The sequence below is a fragment of the Myotis nattereri genome (assembly GCF_964212035.1).
Source record: "Myotis nattereri genome assembly, chromosome: 3".
Taxonomy (NCBI): domain Eukaryota; kingdom Metazoa; phylum Chordata; class Mammalia; order Chiroptera; family Vespertilionidae; genus Myotis; species Myotis nattereri.
Window position 1 is genome coordinate 104,820,376 of NC_138077.1, and position 24,852 is coordinate 104,845,227.

Sequence of the window (24,852 nt, forward strand, 5' to 3'; positions counted from 1 at the left end):
GCAGACTCTGAGCTCCAGATCCGGGCGAGTCTTTAGGGACCCAGACTCAAACGGGAGAAGCGGGACTGTCTGGCTTCGGTCAGAGCGGGTGCAGCTTTCTCTCCGAGGTTTGCAGCGGGTGCTGGGACTCAGAGAGGCAGAGCCCCTGGGGACAGGACTGAGAGCCGCCATAACTGCTCTCTCCAGCCCACCCTGTTGATCCTGTGCGACCCGCCCCGCCCAAGCCCTGCACAGAGGCATTTGCCAGATAGCCTCAGGCAAAGGCTAGATTAGCACCTCCCTAGAGGACAGAAGTTCTCTCACTGCAGACACAGCTGATTCTCACAGCCACTTGGCCTGGAGGTCAAACCCTCCCTGGTATTAGCTACAACAATCAAGGTTTAACTATAAGACTGCGCACAAAGACCACTAGGGGGTGCACTAAGGAAGCATAACAAAATGCGGAGACAAAGAAACAGGACAAAATTGTCAATGGAAGATATAGAGTTCAGAACCACACTTTTAAGGTCTCTCAAGAACTGTTTAGAAGCCGCCGATAAACTTAATGAGATCTACAAGAAAACTAATGAGACCCTCGATGTTATATTGGGGAACCAACTAGAAATTAAGCATACACAGACTGAAATAACAAATATTATACAGACTCCCGACAGCAGACCAGAGGAGCGCAAGAATCAAGTCAATGATTTGAAATGCGAGGAAGCAAAAAACACCCAACCGGAAAAGCAAAATGAAAAAAGAATCCAAAAATGCGAGGATAGTGTAAGGAGCCTCTGGGACAGCTTCAAGCGTACCAACATCAGAATTATAGGGGTGCCAGAAGATGAGAGAGAGCAAGATATTGAAAACCTCTTTGAAGAAATAATGACAGAAAACTTCCCCCACCTGGTGAAAGAAATGGACTTAGACTTACAGGTCCAAGAAGCGCGGAGAACCCCAAACAAAAGGAATCCAAAGAGGACCACACCAAGACACATCATAATTAAAATGCCAAGAGCAAAAGATAAAGAGAGAATCTTAAAAACAGCAAGAGAAAGAAACTCAGTTACCTACAAGGGAATACCCATACGACTGTCAGCTGATTTCTCAACAGAAACTTTGCAGGCAAGAAGGGAGTGGCAAGAAATATTCAAAGTGATGAATACCAAGAACCTACAACCAAGATTACTTTATCCAGCAAAGCTATCATTCAGAACTGAAGGTCAGATAAAGAGCTTCACAGATAAGGAAAAGCTAAAGGAGTTCATCACCACCAAACCAGGATTATATGAAATGCTGAAAGGTATCCTTTAAGAAGAGGAAGAGGAAGAAAAAGGTAAAGATACAAATTATGAACAACAAATATGCATCTATCAACAAGTGAATCTAAGAAGCAGGTGAACAGAATGAACTGGTGATTATAATAGAATCAGGGACATAGAAAGGGAATGGACTGACTATTCTTGGGGGGGAAAGGGGTGTGGGAGATGCGGGAAGAGACTGGACAAAAATTGTGCACCTATGGATGAGGAAAGTGGGTGGGGAGTGAGGGCGGAGGGTGGGGCAGGAACTGGGAGGAGGGGAGTTATGGGGGGGAAAAAAGTGGAACAAATGTAATAATCTGAACAATAAAGATTTAATTAAAAAAAATAAAAATAAAAATAAAAATTGCCATACAGTTTTCCAAAAAAAAGAAAAAGAAAACCCCCAAATGAAAGAACAAGAGAATTCCCTAGAAGAAGAGATAAATGAAACAAAGAAATTTATCTGAAACATAGTTCAGAGTAAAGATGGTAAAGATGTTCAAAAGCATAAAAAAAGATATAGTAACTATGAAAAAAGAACAGTCAGAAATAAAGACATAACACAAATAAAGAACACAATGGAAGTAATACACAAGAGATTAGGGAAAGCTGAGGATCGAATCAGTGAATTGGAAGATAAGGTTGAAAAAAATCAACCAGAGAACCAAAAAGAAAAAAGCAATTAAAAAAATGGAAAGACAGCTTAAAGGACCTGTGGGACAATGTTAAAGGTAACAATATTAGAATAGTAGGTGTGCCAGAAGAGGCAGAAAGGGAGAAAAGGATAGAGAACGTGTTTGAAGAAATAATGGTAGAAAACTTCTCTACCCAGAGAAGAAAAAAGTCACACAGTTCAGGAGGCACAGAGAACTCCAAGCAAGAAGAACTCAAGCAGACCCACGCCCAGACAAATCATAATTAAAATGCCAAAAGTTAAAGACAAAGAGATAATCTTAAAGGCAGCAAGAGAAAAGCAAACTGTTACCTACAAAGGAGCTCCCATAAGGCTGACACCGGGTTTCTCATCAGAAACTCTATAGGCCAGAAGGGAATGGCATGAAATCCTCAAGGTAATGGGAAACAAGGATCTGAGATCAAGATTACTATATCCAGCAAGGCTATCATTCAAAATAGACGGTCAAATAAAGAGCTTTCCAGACAAAAAGAGGCTAAAGGAGTACATCACCAGTAAGCCAGCATTACAAGAAATGCTAAAGGGACAACTGTAATGAGAAGAAAAAAAGAGAGAAACCTAGGCATACAGAAAAAAAATGTCAATAATATATAAGTACCTGTCAATAATAACCCTAAATGTAAATGGATTAAATGCTCCAATCAAAAGGCATAGAGTAGTGAATGAATACAAAAACATGACCCAACTATATGTTGTCTAAAAGAGACCCACCTCACAACTAAAGACTCACAGGATCAGAGTGAAGGAATGGGAAAAATTTTTCCATGCAAATGAAACAGAAAAAAAAAAAAAAGCTGGAGTAGCAATACTCATATCTGACAAAAGAGACTTCAAAATGAAGGCCATCACAAGAGACAACAAAGGTCACTACGTAATACTAAAGGAATTGATCCAAAAAAGAGGATATAACTGTGGTAAACATATATGCACCGAATATAGGAGCACCTAAATAAATAAACTTTTAGAGGACTTTAAGGGAGAGGTCAACAACAATACAGTCATAGTAGGGGACTTTAACATTCTGCTGACTTCACTGGACAGATCTTCCAGACAAAAACTTAACAAGGAAACAGTGACTCTAAAGGCTACACTAGATCAGATGATTTAATTGACATTTATAGAACATTTTAACCCAAAGCAACAGAATATACATTCTTCTCAAGTGCACATGGATCATTCACAAAGATAGACCACATGTTAGGACACAAAACAAGTCTCTGCAAGTTCAAGATGATTAAAATCATATCAAGCATCTTCTTAAATCACAGTGGAGTGAATTTAAAAATCAACTATAGTAAAAACACCCCAAGAGTTTTACCAAACATTCAAGGAAGAACTAAAACCTATCCTCCTCAGACTATTCTAAAAAATTCAAGAGGAAGGAGTACTTCCAAGCTCATCCTATGAAGCCAGCATCACCCTAATACCAAAACCAGACAAAGACAACACAATGAAAGAAAATTACCAATATCCCTCATGAACATAGATGCCAAAATCTTCAACAAAATTCTAGAAAATCGGAACCAGCAGTACATCAGAAAGATTATACACCATGACCAAGTAGGTTTTATCCTGGGGATGCAAGGATGGTACAATATCTGCAAATCAATAAACGTGGTACATCACATAAACAAACTGAGAGAGAAAAATCACAGTCATATTGATTGACGGAGAAAAAGCATTTGACAAAATCCAGCACCCTTTCCTGATAAAAGCTTTCAGCAAAGTGGGAATAGAAGGATCATACCTCAACATAATAAAAGCCATATATGACAAACCCACAGCCAACACTGTACTCAATGGGCAAAAACTAAAACCATTTCCCCTAAGATCAGGAACAAGACAGGGATGCCCAGTCTCACCACTCCTGTTTGATATAGTACTGGAGGTACTAGCCATTGCGATCAGACAAGAAGAAGAAATAAAAGGCATCTAAATTGGAAAAGAAGAAGTAAAACTATCCTTATTTGCAGATGACATGATACTGTACATAGAAAACCCTAAAGACTCCATCAAAAAATTATTAGACTTAATAAATGAATTCGGCAATGTAGCAGGATACAAAATTAACGCCAAGAAATCTATGGCATTTCTATACACTAATAGTGAACTTACAGAAAGAGAGGCTAAAAAAGCAATCCCATTTACCATTGCACCAAAAAAATTAAGATACCTAGGAATAAACTGAACTAAGGAGGTAAAAAACCTCTACTCAGAAAACTACAGGATGTTGAAAAAAGAGATAGAGGAAGACATAAAGAGATGGAAGAACATACTGTGTACATGTATTGTTAGAATCAACTCATTAAAATGTCCATACTACCCAAAGCAATCTATAGATTCAATGCTCTTCCCATTAAAATACCAAGAGCATATTTCACAGATCTAAAAAGAACTCTCCAAAAATTCATCTGGAATAAAAAAAAAAACAACAACAACCACGAATAGCTGCAGCGATCCTGAGAAAGAAGAAGAAAGTAGGTGGGATCTCAATACCATATATCAAGCTGTATTAAAAAGCCACTGTTCTCAAAACTGTCTGGTACTGGCACAAGAACAGACATACAGATCAATGGAATGGAATAGAGAACCCAGAAATAGACCCAAACCACTATGCTCAATTAATATTTGACAAAGGAGGAAAGAACATACAATGGAGTCAAGACAGTCTCTTCAATAAATGGTGCTGGGAAATTTGGTCAAACACATGCAAAAAAATGAAACAAGACCACCAACTTACACCATACACAAAAATATACTCAACATGGATAAAGGACTTAAATGTAAGACAGGGAACCATAAAAATATTAGAGGAATCCAAAGGCAGAAAAATCTCAGACATATGCCGAAGCAATGTCTTCACCAATACCACTCCTAGAGCAACGGAACCTAAAGAGAAAATAAACAAATGGGACTACATCAAAATAAAAAGCGTCTGGACAGCAAAAGAAACCATCAACAAAACAACAAGAAAATCCACTGCATGGGAGAACATATTTGCAAATGTTATCACTAATAAGGGTTTAATCTCCAACATTTACAGGAAACTAATACAACTTAACTGAAGGAAGACAAACAACCCAATAAAAAAATGGGCAAAGGACCTCAATAGATACTTTTGAAAGAAGACATAAGGAAGGCCAAGAGACATATGAAAATATGCTCAAAGTCACTAATCATCCGAGAGATGCAAATCAAAACGACAATGAGGTACCATCTCACTCCTGTCAGAATGGCGATCATCAACAAATCAACAATTGAGAAATGCTGGAGAGAATGCGGAGAAAAAGGAACCCTCATGCACTGCTGGTGGGACTGCAGACTGGTGCAGCCACTGTGGAGAACAGTATGCAGTTTCCTCAAAAAACTAACAACAGAACTTCCATTTGACCCAGTGATCCCACTCCTAGGAATATATCCCAAGAAACCAGAAACACCAATCAGAAATGATATATGCACCCCTATGTTCATAGCAGCACAATTTACAATAGCTAAGATCTGGAACCAGCCTAAGTGCCCATCAGCAGATGAGTGGATTAAAAATCTTTAGCACATCTATACAATGGAATTCTATGCTGCTGTAAAAAGGAAGACACTCCTACTATTTGCAACAGCATGGATGGAGCTGGAAAGCATTATGCTAAGTGAAATAAGTTAGTCAGAGAAAGATAAATATCACATGATCTCATGCATTTCTGGATTGTAATGAACAATATAAACCGATGAACAAAAATAGATCCAGAGACAGAGAAGCATTGATCAGATGCTCAAACCTCCTCAAAGGGAAGGCAGGGGAGTGTGGGGCTAAGGGGGAGAGATCAACCAAAGGACTTGTATGCATGCATATAAGCATAACCAATGGATACAGACACCGGAGGGTGAGGGCATGATTGGGGGATAGGAGGATAATGGGGGGATAAGGACACATTTGTAATGCCTTAATCAATAAAGGAAAAAAATATTAAAAAACAAAAACACCCCAAAACATTCAAACACACGGAGGCTAAGTAGCATGTTATTAAACAATCAATGGGCTACCAACAAGATCAAAAAAGAAATAAAAAACTTCCTGGAAACGAATGAAAATGAACACACAACAACCCAAAATCTCTGGGACACAGCAAAACTTGTCCTGAGAAGGAAGTTCATAGCACTATAGGCCTATTTTTTAAAAAAAGTAAAGAAAAAGAAAGAAAGAGGGAGAGGGAGAGGGAGAGGGAGAGGGAGAGGGAGAGGGAGAGGGAGAGGGAGAGGGAGAGGGAGAGGGAAATGGAGAGGGAGAGGGAGAGGGAGAGGGAGAGGGAGAGGGAGAGGGAGAGGGAGAGGGAGAGGGAGAGGGAGAGGGAAATGGAGAGGGAGAGGGAGAGGGAGAGGGAGAGGGAGAGGGAGAGGGAGAGGGAGAGGGAGAGGGAGAGGGAGAGGGAGAGGGAGAGGGAGAGGGAGAGGGAGAGGGAGAGGGAGAGGGAGAGGGAGAGGGAGGGAAAGGAAAAAGGAAAGAGAAAAAAAGAAAAATCAGCAATAAATTATTTAACCTTACAACTTAAATGACTAGAAAGAGAACAACAACAAAAAACCAAAGTATGTAGAAGGAAAGAAATAATAAAGATTAGAGCAGAAATAAATAACATAGAGACTAAAAAATCAATGAAACCAAGAGCTGGTTCTTTGAACAGATAAACAAAACTGATAAACCATTAGCCAGACTCATCAAGAAACAAAGAGATAGGACCCAAATAAATAAAAATAATGGTAAAAAAAGACACAAAGAAATAGACCATGATAATACTAAGCAAAGGAAAAGATGGTATATATAATTTAAGACAAAAATCCTTAGGAAACAATCCTGAATATGATAAAAAGGACATTCCATCTTGAAAATGACAAAATTACAAGAGATACACACAAATTCACAAGCTCAGTAATTTATAGCTTAAGCAGACAAAAAATTTAGACTACAGTCCTATGCTGCCCAATATGGTAGCCAATGGCATATATGGTTCTGAGCATTTGAAATGTAACTAGTCTCAATTGAGATTTGCTATAAAAGTATAAAATACACACCAGATGGCAAAGACTGTATTAATAAAAAATGTAAAATAGATTTTATAATTATTTCTATTAATTGACTCGTGGAATACATTTTAGCTTTATTAGATTAAATATATAATTTAAATTAATCTCACCTGTTTCTTTCAATCATTTTTAATTTGGCATTTAAATTATATTAATGACTTGGGGTGGTGAACACACAATACAATACACAGATAATATATTACAGAATTGTACACCTGAAACCAATAATTATTTTAACCAATGTCACCCCAATAAATTCAATAAAAAAGTAAAGCTAAATAAATAAATAATAAGTTTCAGCTCCATCACTGTGTAACCACAGGTAAGGTACTTAATCCCTTTGTAGCTCAGTTCCTCACCTGTAAATTGAGGATAATAATTCATACTTATTAGGGTCATAATAAAAACAAAATGAGATAGCATATGGCCCTGACTGGGTGGGTCAGTGGGATGGAGTGTCACCCCATACACCAAAAGGTTGCAGGTTTGATTCTGGGTCAGGGCATATATCTAGGTTGCAAGTTCCATCCCGGTAGGGGCGAGTACGGGAGGAACTAATCAATGTTTCTCTCCCTTTCTCTTTCTTTCTCTCTCTCTCTCTCTCTCTCTCTCTCTCTCTCTCTCTCTCTCTCTCTTTCTCTCTCTCTCTCTCAAATTGATAAAAGCATATCCCCGGGTGAGGATCAAAAAATAAAATAATGAGATAACATATGAATGTTATTGGTATATAAAATGTACAATAAGTGTTAGTTTTCTGCCAAATATATAAATAAATAAAATTATAACAAATGTGTCTCACAACATTGTTCTATTGCCTACCACTGCTTTAGAAAATAGAAGAGTGCAAAAAACTATAGACAATTGTGATGACTATATGATTCTGTGAGTATACCAAAAACCATTGAACTGTGCACGTTAAGTGGGTCCATTTTATGTTATACTAGAGGCCCAGTGCACGAAATTTGTGCGGGGGGGGGGGGGATCCCTCAACCCTGCCTGCACCCTCTGCAATTTGGGATCCCTACACCTTTTTCTTATCTAGCTAACCTCCTCACATTTAAAAAAATTAACTGAAATACCACCTACTCTAGGAAATCCTCTTTGAACAAATCTCTTTACAATCTGTATTAAGTATTTTCATAGTATATCATTCCTTTTCTTTAACAGCAACTTAGAGTGGATGCAATGTGTTTCTCATTCTTTCATCTGAATTTTTTCTTCCTGCTCTTGTAATAGCAAAGCTTATCCAATTTACATTTGCCTTTCAAGGGCTTACATTTGGTTCACTTTCTAGTTGGCTCCCTGCTTTTTTTTTTTTTTTTAAGCAATAAATTTGGATTGTGATAGTAAGCCTCACTTGTAATCAAGCCTGTAGGTCTCCCTATCTGAATATTGCTATAATACCTATCGCTTTAGCATACCAGAGATTGTGTTCATTTATAGAAAATAACAATAAATGTCACCTGATCATTTGCTCTTCTAGTAATATTTTATAGCAAGATGGATTATTCTAGTAATTTAACTATTACAAAACTGAGGTGTGCAGAAATAAATCACATTGAACAATAATGACTCAAATATCAAAGCATAGTACACTTAGGGTCTCCCTTGTCCTGTGCCTCAGATATCATAGCATATTACACAGTTCACATGGAACTCAGTTTCCTTTAAAATAGGCAGGGATCCCATACTCATGAAGCAGCTACTTCCACACATATTTTTTTCCTTAATTCACAGCACATACTCTTTGTACTATTTGTTGGAAAATCATCCTAGCAATTGCCTCTGTTCCTCTCTGTATTGTTGCCTTACATTCTGATGTCATTACTGCACTTTTATCATCCACTCGCTCTAAGATTGTGAATTATTTAAGGGCAGAGATCATGACTTGAGCTTGTGTGTTCCCTGTCACGGTGCCTAGATCAATACTCAAATGCCATCCAGTCCAAATGACTGTGATGAGAGAGGCCCACCGTTGCTGGAGACCTCTGATTTTTATTTAAGGGCCTCACTTGTTCTGCGCCTTTACAGAGGGGTGACTAGTGGCTGAGGGAATTTGAGGAAACCCAGACAGAATTCTCCTAAAAGATTTTGCTAAGCTGGCGCCCGGGACCACCGGGAATTTGTTCAATTAAAACCTGGACACACAGCAATAACAAAGGCACTAGTCTCCTGCTAATGCCTAGGGATCAAACCACAGCCTGCAGGAACTCACCCTGGCAGTCAGGACGGGGTGCTGGGTGGACCTGGGCTAGTGCTCTTAACTCTGGGGAAAGGGAGACTTCCCGTGGCTACTGGCTAGAGGCCCTGGGCTATGCGCCATGTACCCGAACAGGTCCATAGTGCAGGCTGGTCAGCAGAGCGGCTTCTTCACCTGGGATCGCGGGGAGGCGTGGCCTGTTCTGTTCACCCCACGATCGTTCGCAGGGAGGCCTGTTCTGTTCGCCCTGTGAGCGATCGGGGAAGGCCTGGTCTGTTACGATCACCCTGTGAGCAATCGGGGGAGGCCTGGCCTGTTCACCTTGCCAGCGATGGCAGGGAGGCCTGTTCTGTTCGCCCTGCGAGTGATCGCAGGAAGGCCTGTTCTGTTTGCCCCGTGATGGGCGCTGGGCTGGGGGGCGTGGACCCAGGCTGTCGCTTGGCACCTGCACATGCGCAAGCGGCCACGGGGCAGGAACATCCGCTTGGCACCTGCGCCCACAGGCCTGGAGTGGCCAGGGGCATCCTGGGACCCTGGCTGCTCAGGGCCTATGCATAGGCCTACAGGCTAGGAGCAGCCTGGGTCCGGAGGATGTTCCCAGGACCCAGGCCTCTTGGCGCCTGCATATGCAAATTAACCCACCATCTTTGTTGGGTTAATTTGCATACTCTCCTGATTGGCTGGTGAGTGTAGCAGAGGGACAGTCAATTTACATGTTCCTCTTTTATTATATAGGATGAATTATACAGGGTGGGGAAAAAGTAGATGTACAGTTGTGAGTTTATTCTTGTATTATTATTTATTAATTATTATTATTTGTTATTGCTAAAGTAATCGTTACCCAAACAGAATACAAGAAAACAAATAATGATGCTAAGAGCAGAAATAAGAAATTCAAGAAATAAATAAAAACTGAAATGTAAGCTGCTTGACATCAGGGATTTTTAACTATTTTGTTCAATGATGAATCCTCAAACCCTAAGTGCCTAGTTCATCCAAGGTGCAAAATAAATATTGGTTGAATGAAAGGGAAAAAAACAACAACCTCAAAGTCTACTTCTTTGAAAGGCAAAACAGATAAACTGACAATATTGACAGATGGCTATGAAGAGGACTCATTCCACATATAGTAGAAATTCTCTTTAAATTGCTATATGAATACTAGAGGCCCAGTGCATGAGATTTGTGCACTGGGGCAGGTCCCTCAGCCTGGCCTGTGCCCTCTTGCAGTCCAGGACCCCTCGGGCAGTCCAGGGCCCCTCACTCCTTACCGCCCGCCTGCAGCAGAGGCAGGAAAGGCTCCCACCACCGCCAATGCACTCAGCAGCCGTGAGCCTGGCTTGTGGCTGAGCAGCGCTCCCCCTGTGGGAGCACACTGACCACCAGGGGGCAGCTTCTGCATTGAGCATCTGGCTCCTGGTGGTCAGTGTGTGTCATAGCAACTGGTCTTTCCGCCATTAGGTTGATTATGCTTTTACTAGCGGCCTGGTGCACACGGGGGGTGGGGGTGTCCCTCAGCTGGGCCTCTTGCAATCCAGGATCCCTCAGGGGAAATCGAGCCTGCCTGCCTGATCGCCCCTAATTGCTCGCCTGCCTGCCTGACTGCCTCTAACTGCTCGCCTGCCTGCCTAATCGTCCCTAATTGCCTCTGCCTCGGCCCCCGCCATGGCGGCTTCGTCCGGAAGGACGTCTGGAAGGTCGTTCGGCTGTCCGGTCTAATTAGCATATTATGCTTTTATTATTATAGATTATATAGGATATTAATATTATAAATCAATTTTGTCTCTATATTTTATAGCAGACAAAACATATAATTTCTTAGAAATATAATTTAGTATGAAGAAGTAAACAACCATCTACCAGTAAATGTCCAGGTAACTATGATAAAGGTCAGCAGATTCTAGATAATTTTATTGGGAACCTTCACCAAAAAATCAAGTAACAGATCATTCCAATTTCAGAAAAATATACTTTAGAAAATGGAAAATAAGAGAAGGCTTCAATTTTATAGGGCTAACTTTGTGTCCAGTTATTTTTATATTATTTAAAACATAGTAAAATATACATAAAATTTACTGTTCTATCCATTTTTAAGTGTACAGTTCTATGGCAGTAAGTATACTCAAACTGTGCTACAATCACCACTATCCATCCATAAAACTATTTTTCATCTTGCAAAATTAAAACTCTGTACCCATTAAACAATAATTCCCCATTCTCCCTTTCCTATAGCTCCCAGGAGCTACCATTCTACGTTTAGTCTGTGAATCTGACTACCCTAGGTACCACATATAGAATCATACAATATTTGTCCCCTTGTTACTGGCTTATTCACTTGGCATAATGCCCTCTAAGTTCATCCATGTTGTAGCATGTGTCAGAACTTCCTTCCTTAAGGTTGAATAATATTCCACTGTATATACATATCACATTTTGTGAACAATTGGATTATCTATTGCAAATAGTGCTACTATGAACATAGTTTCAACTCCCTACTTTGAATTCTTTTGGGTATATTTCCAAAAGTGGAATTGCTGGATCATACCGTAATTTATGTTTAAATTTTTGAAGAATTGCTGTAGTGGCTGTTCCATTTAACATTCCTATCAACAGTACTCAAGAGTAGACTCATTGTCTACTTCTGATGCCAAGATTCTTATAGCTTGATAAAACTAAAACTTTCTCTTACCAAGATATTCAGATGGCTAATGTTTTATTTAGTATTATGTACAAATGTAAAACTGACTAGCCCATATTAGAAATCTGAATAATCTAAATGCAAAGACAAAATTTACACATCATGATCAAATAGTTTATCCCAAAAATACAGGATTTTTAAAATTTATAAAACATATTCATGTAATCTGACTTAACACCTTGCTGACTGGCTATTTCAAGACAGAACTCACCCATGCACCCAGCTACTTTTCCATACTTGAATATTAAATGAAAGTATCTAAATAAACTCAGATGTACTTTATTTTGTCATATCTTACATTTATATTACTATATGTCAAAATTAATAAATTGCATATATTTTTATATTTCATTCTTTTAAATATTTTTTGGTGTGATATATCATATAACATGTATCTACATGCAATGGTACTAAACCAGTTTTACATACATATCGTATTTTACTATTCTTTCCAAGAACATACTTTACACATCCTAGTGGAGTATTTTTACCACTGAATACTGTTTTTTTGTAAAACATGATTTTTTTAATTTTCCTGATAATCCGAAGGGTGAATCTTTATTTGAAAACAGTCTAGAGTGCTCTTTTAAAACTCTACATTGCTTTCAGACCCTAAAATTACTTACATTAATGTAAGTGGAAACACAAGTTAACTTGTGACGGGTCAGCAAGGTATTAATAAAAAGAGAAAACCAATGATCATTACAACAGACAGAAGACATAATTCAGCATCCATTCATTATTTTCTTAAAAAGCAAATAACGCCCTAACTGGTTTGGCTCAGTGGATAGAGCATCGGCCTGCGGACTGAAGGGTCCCAGGTTCGATTCCGGTCAAGGGCATATACCTTGGTTGTGGGCACATCCCCAGTAGGGGGTGTGCAGGAGGCAGCTGATTGAGGGTTCTCTCTCTTTGATGTTTCTAATTCTCTATCCCTCTTCCTTCCACTCTGTAAAAAAAATCAATAAAATATATATATATATAAAAAAAAGCAAATAAAAATTTGGTTTATTTCTAATCCTTACACTGCATTTTTTGTTGTTTTCTTTTTCATGTTTTGCCAGAAAATATAATGCAATGCTAACAGAAGGTACAACAACAGGCAACCTTTTTTTGTTCCTGACTTTCAAGGAAAGGTTTCTAATAATTCACCATTTAATGTTTATTTACAGTTTTTAGTCAATAATCTTTATTAGCTTAAGGATATGTACTTCTATTCCCAGTTTACCAAGAGTATTTTTTATTTGTTTGTTGTTCTAACATTCTATACTTCATTGTTTCTACACTGAAAACCCAAGAGAATCAACAAATTCAAATTATCAGAACAGGAGAATTCAGCGTTTACAGATATAAAATTACTGTATTAAAATCAATAATGGCCACTGTCCAAATCACAGTTTCTAAATAAAACTCTTCAATAAAAGAAACCAAGGCTCCCTGAATAAATGTCTGATTCTAGGGCTGGGATAAGAAAAAGGTAAGATGAGCCTTAAGCTTCTTATAGTATTAGACAGTAAAGAAGTACTTTAAAAAAAAAAAAAAAAAGGATGCGTTAAATCAAAGGCACACAGAAGTAAGCCTAACACAGTTCCCAATGGCCAAAGCTCAAATAATTTAGACAACAAAAATAAATAATATAGTATTTTACCCAAAGTATAAAATAAACATACATGAGTACTTATTAATGTAAATAAATGAGTGAATAAGTAAATGAACAGATAAACAAATAAATAACCCAAAAGAGACACTTCTTCCTTACAAAATAATTCTAAGTAATATATGTAGATTTTCCCTGCTACCCCCATGAAATGAAGCCTAATTCCTGTCCCTTTCCACCTTTAGGGTTGGGCTATACTTTGTGCTTCATTTCCAAAGGTAGAACAGAATAAAGAGAAAAATAATAACTTTACATTGGAGAAACCTAGCAAACATTACCTTAACCAAGGAAGGAAGGTTTAGCATCATCAGTGATGTTATGCAGTGATCACATACCCCTGACATAATATGATGAAAAGGGCATTCCAACTCTGATGGAAAATATCAGATTGAGGGACATTCTACAGGATACCTGGCCAGGGCTCCTTAAGAATGTCAAGGTCATGAAAAATAAGGAAAGACTATCATAGATCAGAGGAGAATGGGAAGATGTGATAACTAAATACAATGGGGTACCCTGGATTGGGTATATTTATGGAAAAACTGGTAGAATCCATACAAAGTCTGGGGTTTAGTTACTAGTAATGTAGCAATGTCAGTTTCTTAGTTTTGATAAATGTACCATTATAATGTAAAATGTTAACAAGAGGAGAAACTAGATGAGAAATGAACAGGAGCTCTCTTCTTTGTGATTTTTCTGTAAATCTTCTTGTTATTCCAAAATTAAGTTTATTGTAAAAAATCAATAATGTCCTTATAGATTAGTAATAACTAATTAGAAAATGCAATTTCAAAAAAGTCTAACAAAAGACATGCAAAATATTTACAGAAAAATGTTAAACTGATAGATATGGAAGACCTAAATAATTATAAAGAAATACCATAGCAGCATAGGAAGACTAAACATTTCAAAGATGCCATTTAATTTTTAAATTAATGTATAAACTAAATACAATACTAAACTCATTGGATGTTGATATAAACATTCTTTATCAAAAAAACGTTAGAACAGTGGGACTGTTTTATATTTTTGCAAGTCTCTTTTAATATCTATTTTGGTAGAATACAGAGGGATTCTCATATCTGCTTTTGCCTTCAATTTGTTTTCATAAGACATACCATATAGCCTCTAGAAACCTCCTTTATAAACCCCGAGAGACTGACAATGATAAAAGCAAAAATATTTTAGTATTATTATGAAAATGATTTTGACCCTGAAGACCCACTAAGAGTCCTGAAGCCATCCTTCGGTAACCAATGTTTTGGTGGTTACCTCAAGCCCTCATACTATTCGTTATTTACATTTTATATAAAAATTTTCAAACATAGAGAAAAATTTAAAGAATTTTTATAAATAAATAACCATATGGCCACTACCTAGATTCTACAACAAATATTTTACTATGCTACTTTTTATCATATATCTATCCATCCCTCTATCTATCCATAAATAAATCCTTTTTTCTATTAATTTTTTACAAAGTAGGTTGCAGTTATCAGTATACTTCCCCCAAATTACTTCACCATGTATATCATTACTTAGAATTTAATTTTTCTAAAAAAAATTCTCTTTTCTTTTGAGGTAAAATTTACATACATTGAAATGCACAAAATTTAACTATATAATTTGGTGAATCAGGCATTAGTACAACCCAAACTTCTCTTGAGAATCAGAACATGACTAAAACCCCAGAAAGTTCCTTCATAGGTGTCCCAGTAAATCCCTCGCCCCTCCCTAACCCTCCAGAAGCAATCACTGTTCTGATTTTTTCTACCAAAATTATCTTTCCTTTTCCAGAACCAGTTATTAAATGGACTCACACAATACATACTTTTTAAATAATGCAAGGCTTCTATTACTGAATATAATGTAATTTAGACCATCTATATTATTTTTTTTTAAAGCATTTAAAATAATTTTACCTACCATGAAAATGACTATTAAGATGAGACAGATGCCCACTATGATAAGGAAGGGAATTAGGTAGTATTCCAGAGGAAGACTAAATTCTGGAACTAAGATAATGTGGCCCCTGGAAGAAAAGAGAATTAATACATGAGAAATATTAACAGTTGCCAAATTATGATATTAATCAAAACCAAGGAAGATATTTTTTTAAAGCATTTGGATATTACAATTAAATTCACTGGACACATCTCATTTTCTAATATATAATTTCCAATAACTTAAGGGATGATTTTTCCATTTTTAAATCTATTTCACACATTTGGTCAAAATAATGTCAATATAATTAAAAGAAGCTTTTAGACTGTGTAGGGGAAATCAGCCCATCAATACTTACTGTTCTCCATCCTGAAAACATGTTATATACTGAATTTAGTAACCTAGCAAAAGTATGAATATTTTACATGCAAAATCAACATTAAAATAATGGCAATATCTGAGGCAGTATGTCAAGCACAAACTCCCACTCCAAACAAATTATTGTCCTATGGAGAAATTCTGAAGCCATCAATGGTGAAAATACACTCCCTCCTCCCTCTATGCTTTTGTGAACTTGTTACACCAGAGGCAAATGATACAGTCCTGCACTCTACATTATCTGTGAGGTATGGAATGGAAAACTGGTAAAGGAATTCAAAGGAGTTTTAGCTTCCTCTCTGTTCTCCATCTTCTCCACTGCTTAACTGGGGGAAAAAAAAACACACAACTTCATGAATATGTATGTTGTCAGGGGAAGGGTGGAGAATGCACATACCTTATATGCTCTATTCCCCCTTGTTATGAACATGTACTTACTGTAATAATTACTATTATAAAAATTAGTAGGTACTCATGAAACGAAACTGTGATCAGAGTTGGCATACTATTTGTGTTGCGTGAGCAAATTTTGCAGAACACCAAAATCCTGCATTAGAAAATATCCTCAGTCTATTGTACTCCCGTGCTATTGTAACATGGTGCCAGAAACACTACTTTGTTACCCACTGCTGGGTGATTTTTATAGGTAGTGAGGCCAGGTACTTCATAAATCAAGGATTAAATGCAAAACAAAAATTCTCAATTTGATAAAAGAAAATAAAAATAGATTGACTTTTCCCCCCATACAGAGATGCTTAGGACACCATAATACTTAAGAAAAATAACATGAAAGCAAATTATTTCTATTGTAAAGCAACTGTTAAGTCTTTAAACTATTATTTTTATACTCACATCCAAGACACTCTATCAAACTTCACCAGAAACAAAAACAAACAGAAGAGATGATATCAGAAATTTCGCCCCAATAACTTAAATATTCTCCAAAAACTACAAAGACTGCTAGAATAATAACAGCTTTTTATTTCCATAATTTTCCAACAGAATACGGATGACAAAATAATGACATGCATTTTTTATGTCTTTACATAAAAAACTGACATGACTGATGGATCAGAAGTGTAAGAAAGAGACAAGCAGGGACTGAGCTGCTCTATTTGATACCATCTCTTTCGCATGAGGTCAGCTCTGTAAGTAATGTCCTTGTTCTTGGCATAAGCCTTCTGGAACCAACCAAGCCAGAGCTGAGATGTGGTGACAGCAGCGCCACTTTTAGGTACAAGAGCCTGTCCATGAGGTGATGATTCTGGGCACTCCTCCCTACTCTCACCCCCACCAACCTGCTATAAATTAACACCATTAGGCTTTAGAAGCCAGACTACTGCATATCCTAAATTCAACCCATCACAGTATCTAAATATATCAGCAATAGCAAAGCTTACATTCTTATATTCTGTTATTTCTTCTTTAATAAAAATAATTACAGCCTGAATTAGATAAACACTGTCCTATGAGACAAGTCCCAGAGTTGCTCAGAAATGAATGGAACTGCTAGGTGACAAGAAGTAAGCTAAATGAACAAAGCAGGAAGACCCAGTGAACAAGAAATTCAGAAACTATACTGGAAAGTTCCCGTGTGTGTAACCACAGAAACAGAAAGATTCTAGAATTTTCTAGTGTTAAGATTCATAGGTCTGTATTCTAAATCTAATGTTCTATAACATGTCCTATTAATGCTTGCCTGTTATATCTCAAAACATTTTAGTTTACTATCAAGATATACTGTAAGAAGGAGATTTAAAATTGCAGTGAAGTAAGTGGATGCTACACTGACACACTCCCAGGACCAAACTGGAATTACAACTAAAATACAAACATCCTGAAAAATCAACTGAAGACTAGCTGGAGAGAATACTGATAACCAAGGACATAAAGCGGAGATCACATAGAGATTTGTAGGAAGGACGGAGGTGCAAACAGGCGGCCAGGCTCCCACAGACAGCAATTAAAGTTCAGGAGAGATATCTCAGCTGTGGGGGTTGCCACTGAGAACTTTGGGATGTAATCCCCAAGCACGGGCCCCCAGGAAAGAGTGCCAGAACTGAGACAGGGGCCCACATAACTCTGGCTGTGAAAAGCAGCAGGGTTGTTGCCTGCCAGGGAGAGATGGCTGGAATGCAGGCACCCTCTTAAAGGGCCAGTGCACAAAATTCCATGCGCAGCCATTCACCTTTGGCTCTGGCAAAGGAAGGGCAGAATGGACTGAAGCTGTGTGAGCAGAAGCCAGGGTTGGGGCTCTGGAGTTAGAGCTCAAAAGACAGACACCCTGGTTTCCTATGCTGAGACATTCCCTCATACTGTGAAGATCATCTTTCTTAGAAAGACATTTGCTATACAGGTGATTTTTTGCCTAGGAGGAAGACCACTGGCCCACCCTATTGGAAAACGAATTCCCCCCCAGTGTGGAGTTTATAAGGCCCGTTAAGAGACAAAAAAATAACAGTTAGCCTCCAGGCAGAAGCAACTGCCCCACACTATTGGAAAAACTCACCACACCTGTGGATGAGAGTGCTTCAAGGCTACTCAAGACAGAATCCAATCAGTCTACAGACAGTGGCAGTCTCTGGAGGCTTTGATTCCTTGCCTGACCTAATTAGTCATAAAGAGCATTAGACACTGCACTGCACTAAAGACTGAGAGGTGTAGAAGATCTACCTGATACATAGTCACAAACCCAAACAGGCAGCCAAAATGAGTAAACAAAAAAAAAAAAAAAACCCTAATGAAAGAACAAAAGAATTCTCCAGAAAAAGAGATAAATTGGAGATAAGAAATTTATCTGATATAGAGTTCAGAATAATGATGGTAAAGATGCTCAACAGCATGAGAAAAGATATAGTAACTATGAAAAAAGAACAGTCAGAAATAAAGGATGAAATAGCACTAATAAGAAACACATTGGAGAGAATACACAGCAGATTAGAGGAAACTGAGAATCAGATCAGTGAGTTAAAAGACAGAGTAGAAAAAAATCACTCAATCAGAGAACCAAAAAGAAAAAACAATTAAAAAAAGGAGGACAGCTTAAGGGAAACATAACAATATTCACATATTAGATGTGCAAAAAGAGGCAGAAAAGGAAAAATGGATAGAGAACTTGTTTGAAGAAATAATGGTAGAAAATTTCCCTAACCCCATGAAAAAAAAAGTCACACAAGTTCAGGAGGCACAGAGAACCCCAAGCAAGAAGAACCCAAAAGGGCCCACAGTCAGACACATCATAATTAAAATGCCAAAAGTTAAAGACAAAGAGATAATCTTAAAGGCAGCAAGAGAAAAGCAAACTGTTACCTACAAAGGAGCTCCCATAAAGCTGACAACTGACTTCTCATCAGAAACTCTACAGGTCAGAAAGGAATGGCATGAAGTACTCAAGGTAATAGAAAGCAAGGATCTGAAACCAAGATTACTATATCCAACAAGGCTCTCATTCAGAATAGATGGTGAAATAAAGAGCTTCTCAGAAAACAAAACAAAACAAAAAACAAAACAAAACAAAAAGGCTAAAGGAGTACATCACCAGGAAGCTAGCATTACAAGGGATGGCTATAAGGAAAAGAAGAAACAAAGAGAGAAACCTAGGCATACAGAATTAAAATGGCAGTATATAAGTATCAACATAAACTGATGAACAAAAAACAGATCCAGAGACAGAGAAGCATCGATCAGACTGTCAAATCTCAGAGGGAAGGTGGGGTGAGGGGGAGAGATCAACCAAAGAACTTGTATGCATGCATATAAGCCTAACCAATGGACACAGACACCAGGGGGGTGAGGGCATGAGTGGCGGGGTGGGGGAGCCATGGGGGGATAAGAACACATATGTAATACCTTAATAAAGAAAAATTTTTTAATAAAATAAAATAATAATAATTGTAAATGTAAATGGATTAAATGCTCCAATCAAAAGACATAGGGTAGCTAAATGAATACAAAAACATGACCCAACTATATGTGCCGGAAGCCCGTCCATCCTTGCTGCTTGACACAGTCGCTGCAGGAAAGAAACATCTGCACAGCATATGTTTCAAGGGACCTGGCGTATATAGCATACTGTTCTTAATATGTTTGCTCTCCTTAGCGCTATGTGTTTTAACCAAGGTCACCTCTCCGAGAAAGGTTGTTTCCCCAGGTAGGGATTTTTCCCTCAAGTGAGGGAGGGGATAAAACCCCTTAACTAAGTGCCAGGCAGGTAGTTAATCACTTTAACTACAAACAATCACGTTTAAGCTACATAATCTTTACACCCTGGAATGGAGATAAGAAACGCCCTAACCTTTGCAATAGAAACTGACAGGATTAAAATCAACTGTTATAAATACAGATGTAACAAGATAATAAACACCAGAACTTGGCTGGAGATCCTGGCTAGAGATCCTGGCTAGGCTGCTGATCAATTGAACGCTGTCTCTGTGTCATTCCTTCTTTGCTGATTCCATCCACACCTTTGGGGACCCCTGGACCTATTGGGGTTGGATCTCAGCATATATGCTGTCTACAAGAGACCCACCTCACAACTAAAGACTCATACAGGATGAGAGTGAAAGACATGGAAAAAAAAAATTCCATGCAAATGGAAAAGAAAGAGAAGCTGGAATAGCAATACTCATATCCAACAAAATAGACTTCAAAACAGACAACAAAAATCACTATATAATACTAAAGGGATTGATCCAACAAGAGGATACAACCCTGGTAAAATATATGCACCCAATATAGGAGCACCTAAATATATAAAAAAAATTCTAGAGGACTTTTAAGTGAGAGATCAACAATAGTGTCAGAGTAGGGGACTTTAACACCCTGCTGACTTCACTGGAAAGATCTTCCAGACAAAATATTAACAAGGAAACAGTGACTCTAAAGGACAGATGGATTTAACTGACATTTATAGAACATTTCACCCCAAAGCTGCAGAATATACATTCTTCTAAAGTACAAAAAGATCATTCACAAAGATAGAAGACATGTTAGGAACCAAAGAACTTGCAAGTTCAAGAAATTGAAATCATGTTAAGCATCTTCTTAGATAACAGTGGAATGAAATTAGAAATCAACTACAGTAAAAACACCCCCAAAACATTCAAACATATGGAGGCAAAATATAATGTTATCATACAATGAATGGGTTACCAATGACATCAAGAAAGAAATCAAAACCTTGCTGGAAACCAATGAAAATGAACACACAACAACTTAAAATCTCTGGGACACAGCAAACCTACCTCAAAAAAAAAAAAAAAAAAAAAAGAAAAAAACCACAGGAAAAATTAACAGCAAACTATTTAACCCTACAACTTAAAGAATTAGAAAGAGAACAAAAGAAAAGCCCAAAGTAAGTAGAAGGAAGGATATAATAAAGACTAGAGAATAAATAAATGACAGAGACTAAAAATAATCCTATCTAATAAAAGAGAAACATGCAAATTGACCATAACCCCGACACCCTTCCCATTGGCTAATCAGCAGGATATGCAAATTAACTGCCAGCCAAGATGGCGGCCGGCAGCCACGCAGCTGAAGCGAACAGGAGGCTTGCTTGCTCCAGTGACAGAGGAAGCCAATGTTCCTGGCCTGCCGCTGCCGGCCTCTGAGCTGCACTCTAAGCAACTATATTGCAATTATAGAAGCTAAACAAGCTCCAGAGACCTGCTTTCAGCCAGCTTCGGCCTCAGAGCTTAGAGCTGCAGTGATGGCAACAGAGTTTCAATTATAGAATCCAAACAGACCCAGAAACCTGCTTTCAGCCCTCAGAGCTGGAGCCGGCTCTCAGCTCCAGTGACATCTATAGAAGGTAAATAAATCCCAGAATTAAAAAAAAAGAAAAAAAGGAGAGGCTGAGAGCTTAAGTTGCCCTCCAGCCTGAAAACAGCTCTCAGGTCCTCACCCAGACTGGCCAAGCACCCCAGTGGGGACCCCCACCCTGAAGGGGGTGTGACCAGCTGCAAACAGCCTTCAGCCCGTCATCCAGGCTGGCCAGGCACACAAGCGGGACCCCCACCCTGATCTGGGACACTTTCAGGGCAAACCAGCCGGCCCCCACCCGTGCACCAGGCCTCTACCCTATACTACAGGCAGGGCGGGACAGCGTGACTTGCCATCCAGGCCCCATGTGCAGCCCTGGGCAGCGGGGCATAAGCCCCGCCCCCATCCGGGACCCCTGTGTGCCACCTGAGCTCTCAGCCAGGACCCCCGGCCGCCTAAGCCCCGTACTGCTAAGCCCTGCCTCCAGCCGGGACCCTATGACTATTGGAGAGCAGGAAAGTGCCGCTGGGCCCTGGGTCGCTGTGGTGATCCGGCCATCGGTAAGTAGAAAAGTGCAGCCTGTAGGCAGCCCCCAGCTGTGCCTGATCCGGGAGCAGGAAAGCAAGCCCGGCCTGCGGGCAGTCCCCATCTGCGCCTTCTCCCCGGTCGCCATGAGGATTTGGGAGCAGGAAAGCAAGCCTGGCCTGTGGGCAGCCCCAAGCTGGGCCTGATATGGGAGCAGGAAAGCCCATCCTGCGGGCAACCCCTAGCTGGGCCTGCTCCCCAGTTGCCATGGGGATCCGGGAGCAGGAGAGCAAGCCCGGCCTGCGGGCAGCTCCAAGCTGGGCCTGCTCCCTGGTTGCCATGGAAACCTGGGAGCGGGAAAGCCTGGCTTGCAAGCAGCACTCCCATCCTGGCCATAGCTCAAGGGAGAGTACAACATGCAGTGGAGGCCAAGAGCCTGAGAAATCAACACAGAGGGGCTCCTGCTCCAAGCCTCCATGGTGTGGCTGGGGGCAGGCCCCCAGCAGACACACACACACACACACACACACAATGCCTGCTCTGAGCCTCCAATGTGGTTGGGGGCAGACCCCCAGTGGGGACACACACACACACACACACACACACACATACACACACACACACATGGGATGCCTGCTCCAAGCCTCTGCTGCCAGACTGTGGCCATCAGTAGGACATCCACTGAGGGCACCCGGACTGTGAGAGGGGCAGGCTGGGCTGAGGGAACCCCACCCCCCAGTTTAGAATTTCATGCACCGGGCCTCTAGTCTACACTAATAAAAGAGAAACATGCAAATTAACCATCACTCTGCCACTCCACTACACCCACCAGCCAAACAGAGCGACTATGCAAATTAACCCAACAAAGATGGCGGTTAATTTGCATACACAGGCATGGAGCGAATATTGAAGATGACTGGAGATGGCAGCGGCCATGGAGCTGGAGCAAGCAGGAGGCTTGGGTTGCTCCTGGCGACGGAGGAAGCCAAGCTTCCCGCCAGCCCTGGGCTCCACTCAAGGAGGGGCTAGGGGCCTGGGTCACCAGGGGCGACCCAGGATTCCAGCCCACCCTGGGCTCCGCTTGAGGAGCTGGGAAAAAAAATGAGGGACTGGGAGCAGCCGGAGAGGAGAAGCCAAGCCTCGCTGCTGAGGCCGCAGCAGAGAAGCCAAGCCTCACTGCTGCGGCCAGACCAAAGGCCTGGGTCCCGGGTGCCAGAGGAAAACCGGTGCCAGCAGCCAGGGGAAGGAAGGCCTATTGCGTGAATCTTCATGCAACGGGCCACTAGTAATAATAATAATACCCCCCAAAAATCAATGAACCCTAGAGCTGGTTCTTAAAAAGGATAAATAAGATTGATGAACCATTAGCCAGACCAGTCAAGAAACAAAGAGAGAGTACCCAAATAAATAAAATCAGAAACAAATGCAATGAAGTAACCACTGACACCACAAAAATACAGAGGATTTAAGAAAATAGTATGAAAAACTATATGCCAACAAGCTGAACAATGTGGGTGAAATGGAGAAATTCTTAGGAAAATACAATTTACAAAACCAAATCAGGAAGAATCAGAAAACCTGAATAGGCCAATAACAACTGATGAAATTGAAACAATAATAAAAGAGCTCCTAGCAAACAAAATCCCAGGTCCAAGTGGCTTCCCAGGGGAGTTTTACCAAACATTCAAAGAAGAACTAACACCTATACTCCTCAAACTATATAAAAAATTCCAGGAGGAAAGAACACTTCCAAGCTGGTTTTATGAGGCCAGTATTATCTTAATTTCAAAAACAAATAAAAACACTACAAAGAAAGAGAATTACAGGGCAATATCCCTGATGAACGTAGACACTAAAATCCTCAACAAAATATTAGCAAATGAGATCAAGCAATATATTAAAAAAATCATACCCCATGACAATGTTGGATTTATTCCAGGGATGCAAGGATGGTACAATATTTGCAAATCAACAGACATGATACATCACATAAATTGCAAGACAAAAATCACATGATCATATCAATAGACACAGAAAAAGCATTTGACAAAATCCAGCATCATTTTTGATAAAAATTTTCAGCAAAGTGGAATAGAGGGAGCATATCTCAACATGATAAAGGGCATATATGACAAACTGACAGCCAATATCATACTGAAAGAACAAAAACTAATACCTCTTCCCCGAAGAACAGGAACAAGACACAGAGATGTCCACTTCCCCCACTCTTGTTCAACATAGTACTGGAAGTCCTAGCCACAACGACCAGACAAGAAGAAATAAAGGGCATCCAAATTGGAAAGGAGGAAGTACAAGTCTCATTATTCACAGATGACATGATATTGTACATAGAAAACCCTAAAGACTCCACCAAAAAACTACTAGATTTAATTTGGCAATGTAGCAGGATACAAAATCAACACCCCAAAATCAATGGCTTTTTTATACAACAATAATGAATTCTCAGAAAGAGAAACCAAACAAATAATCCCAATCACCATTGCAACAAAAAAAAATTAAGATACTTAGGAATAAACTTAACCAAGGAGGTAAAAGACCTGTACTCCGAAAACCACAGAACATTGAAAAAAGAGATAAGAGAAAGACATAACCAAGTGGAAGAATATACCATGATCA

The 24,852-nt window shown here is 39.4% G+C and overlaps 1 protein-coding gene across 5 annotated transcripts in view; it reads right to left on the bottom strand.

Moving 5' to 3' along the window:
* Window positions 1–24,852, bottom strand: part of RNF13 (ring finger protein 13) — a 163,403-nt gene that overhangs the window by 37,413 nt on the left and 101,138 nt on the right. For all 5 annotated transcript variants that reach the window (XM_081087434.1, XM_081087437.1, XM_081087436.1 and 2 more), the window contains one exon: window positions 15,532–15,637. In XM_081087434.1, the coding sequence (XP_080943560.1) occupies window positions 15,532–15,637 (106 nt within the window). The remainder of the gene's footprint in view (window positions 1–15,531; window positions 15,638–24,852) is intronic.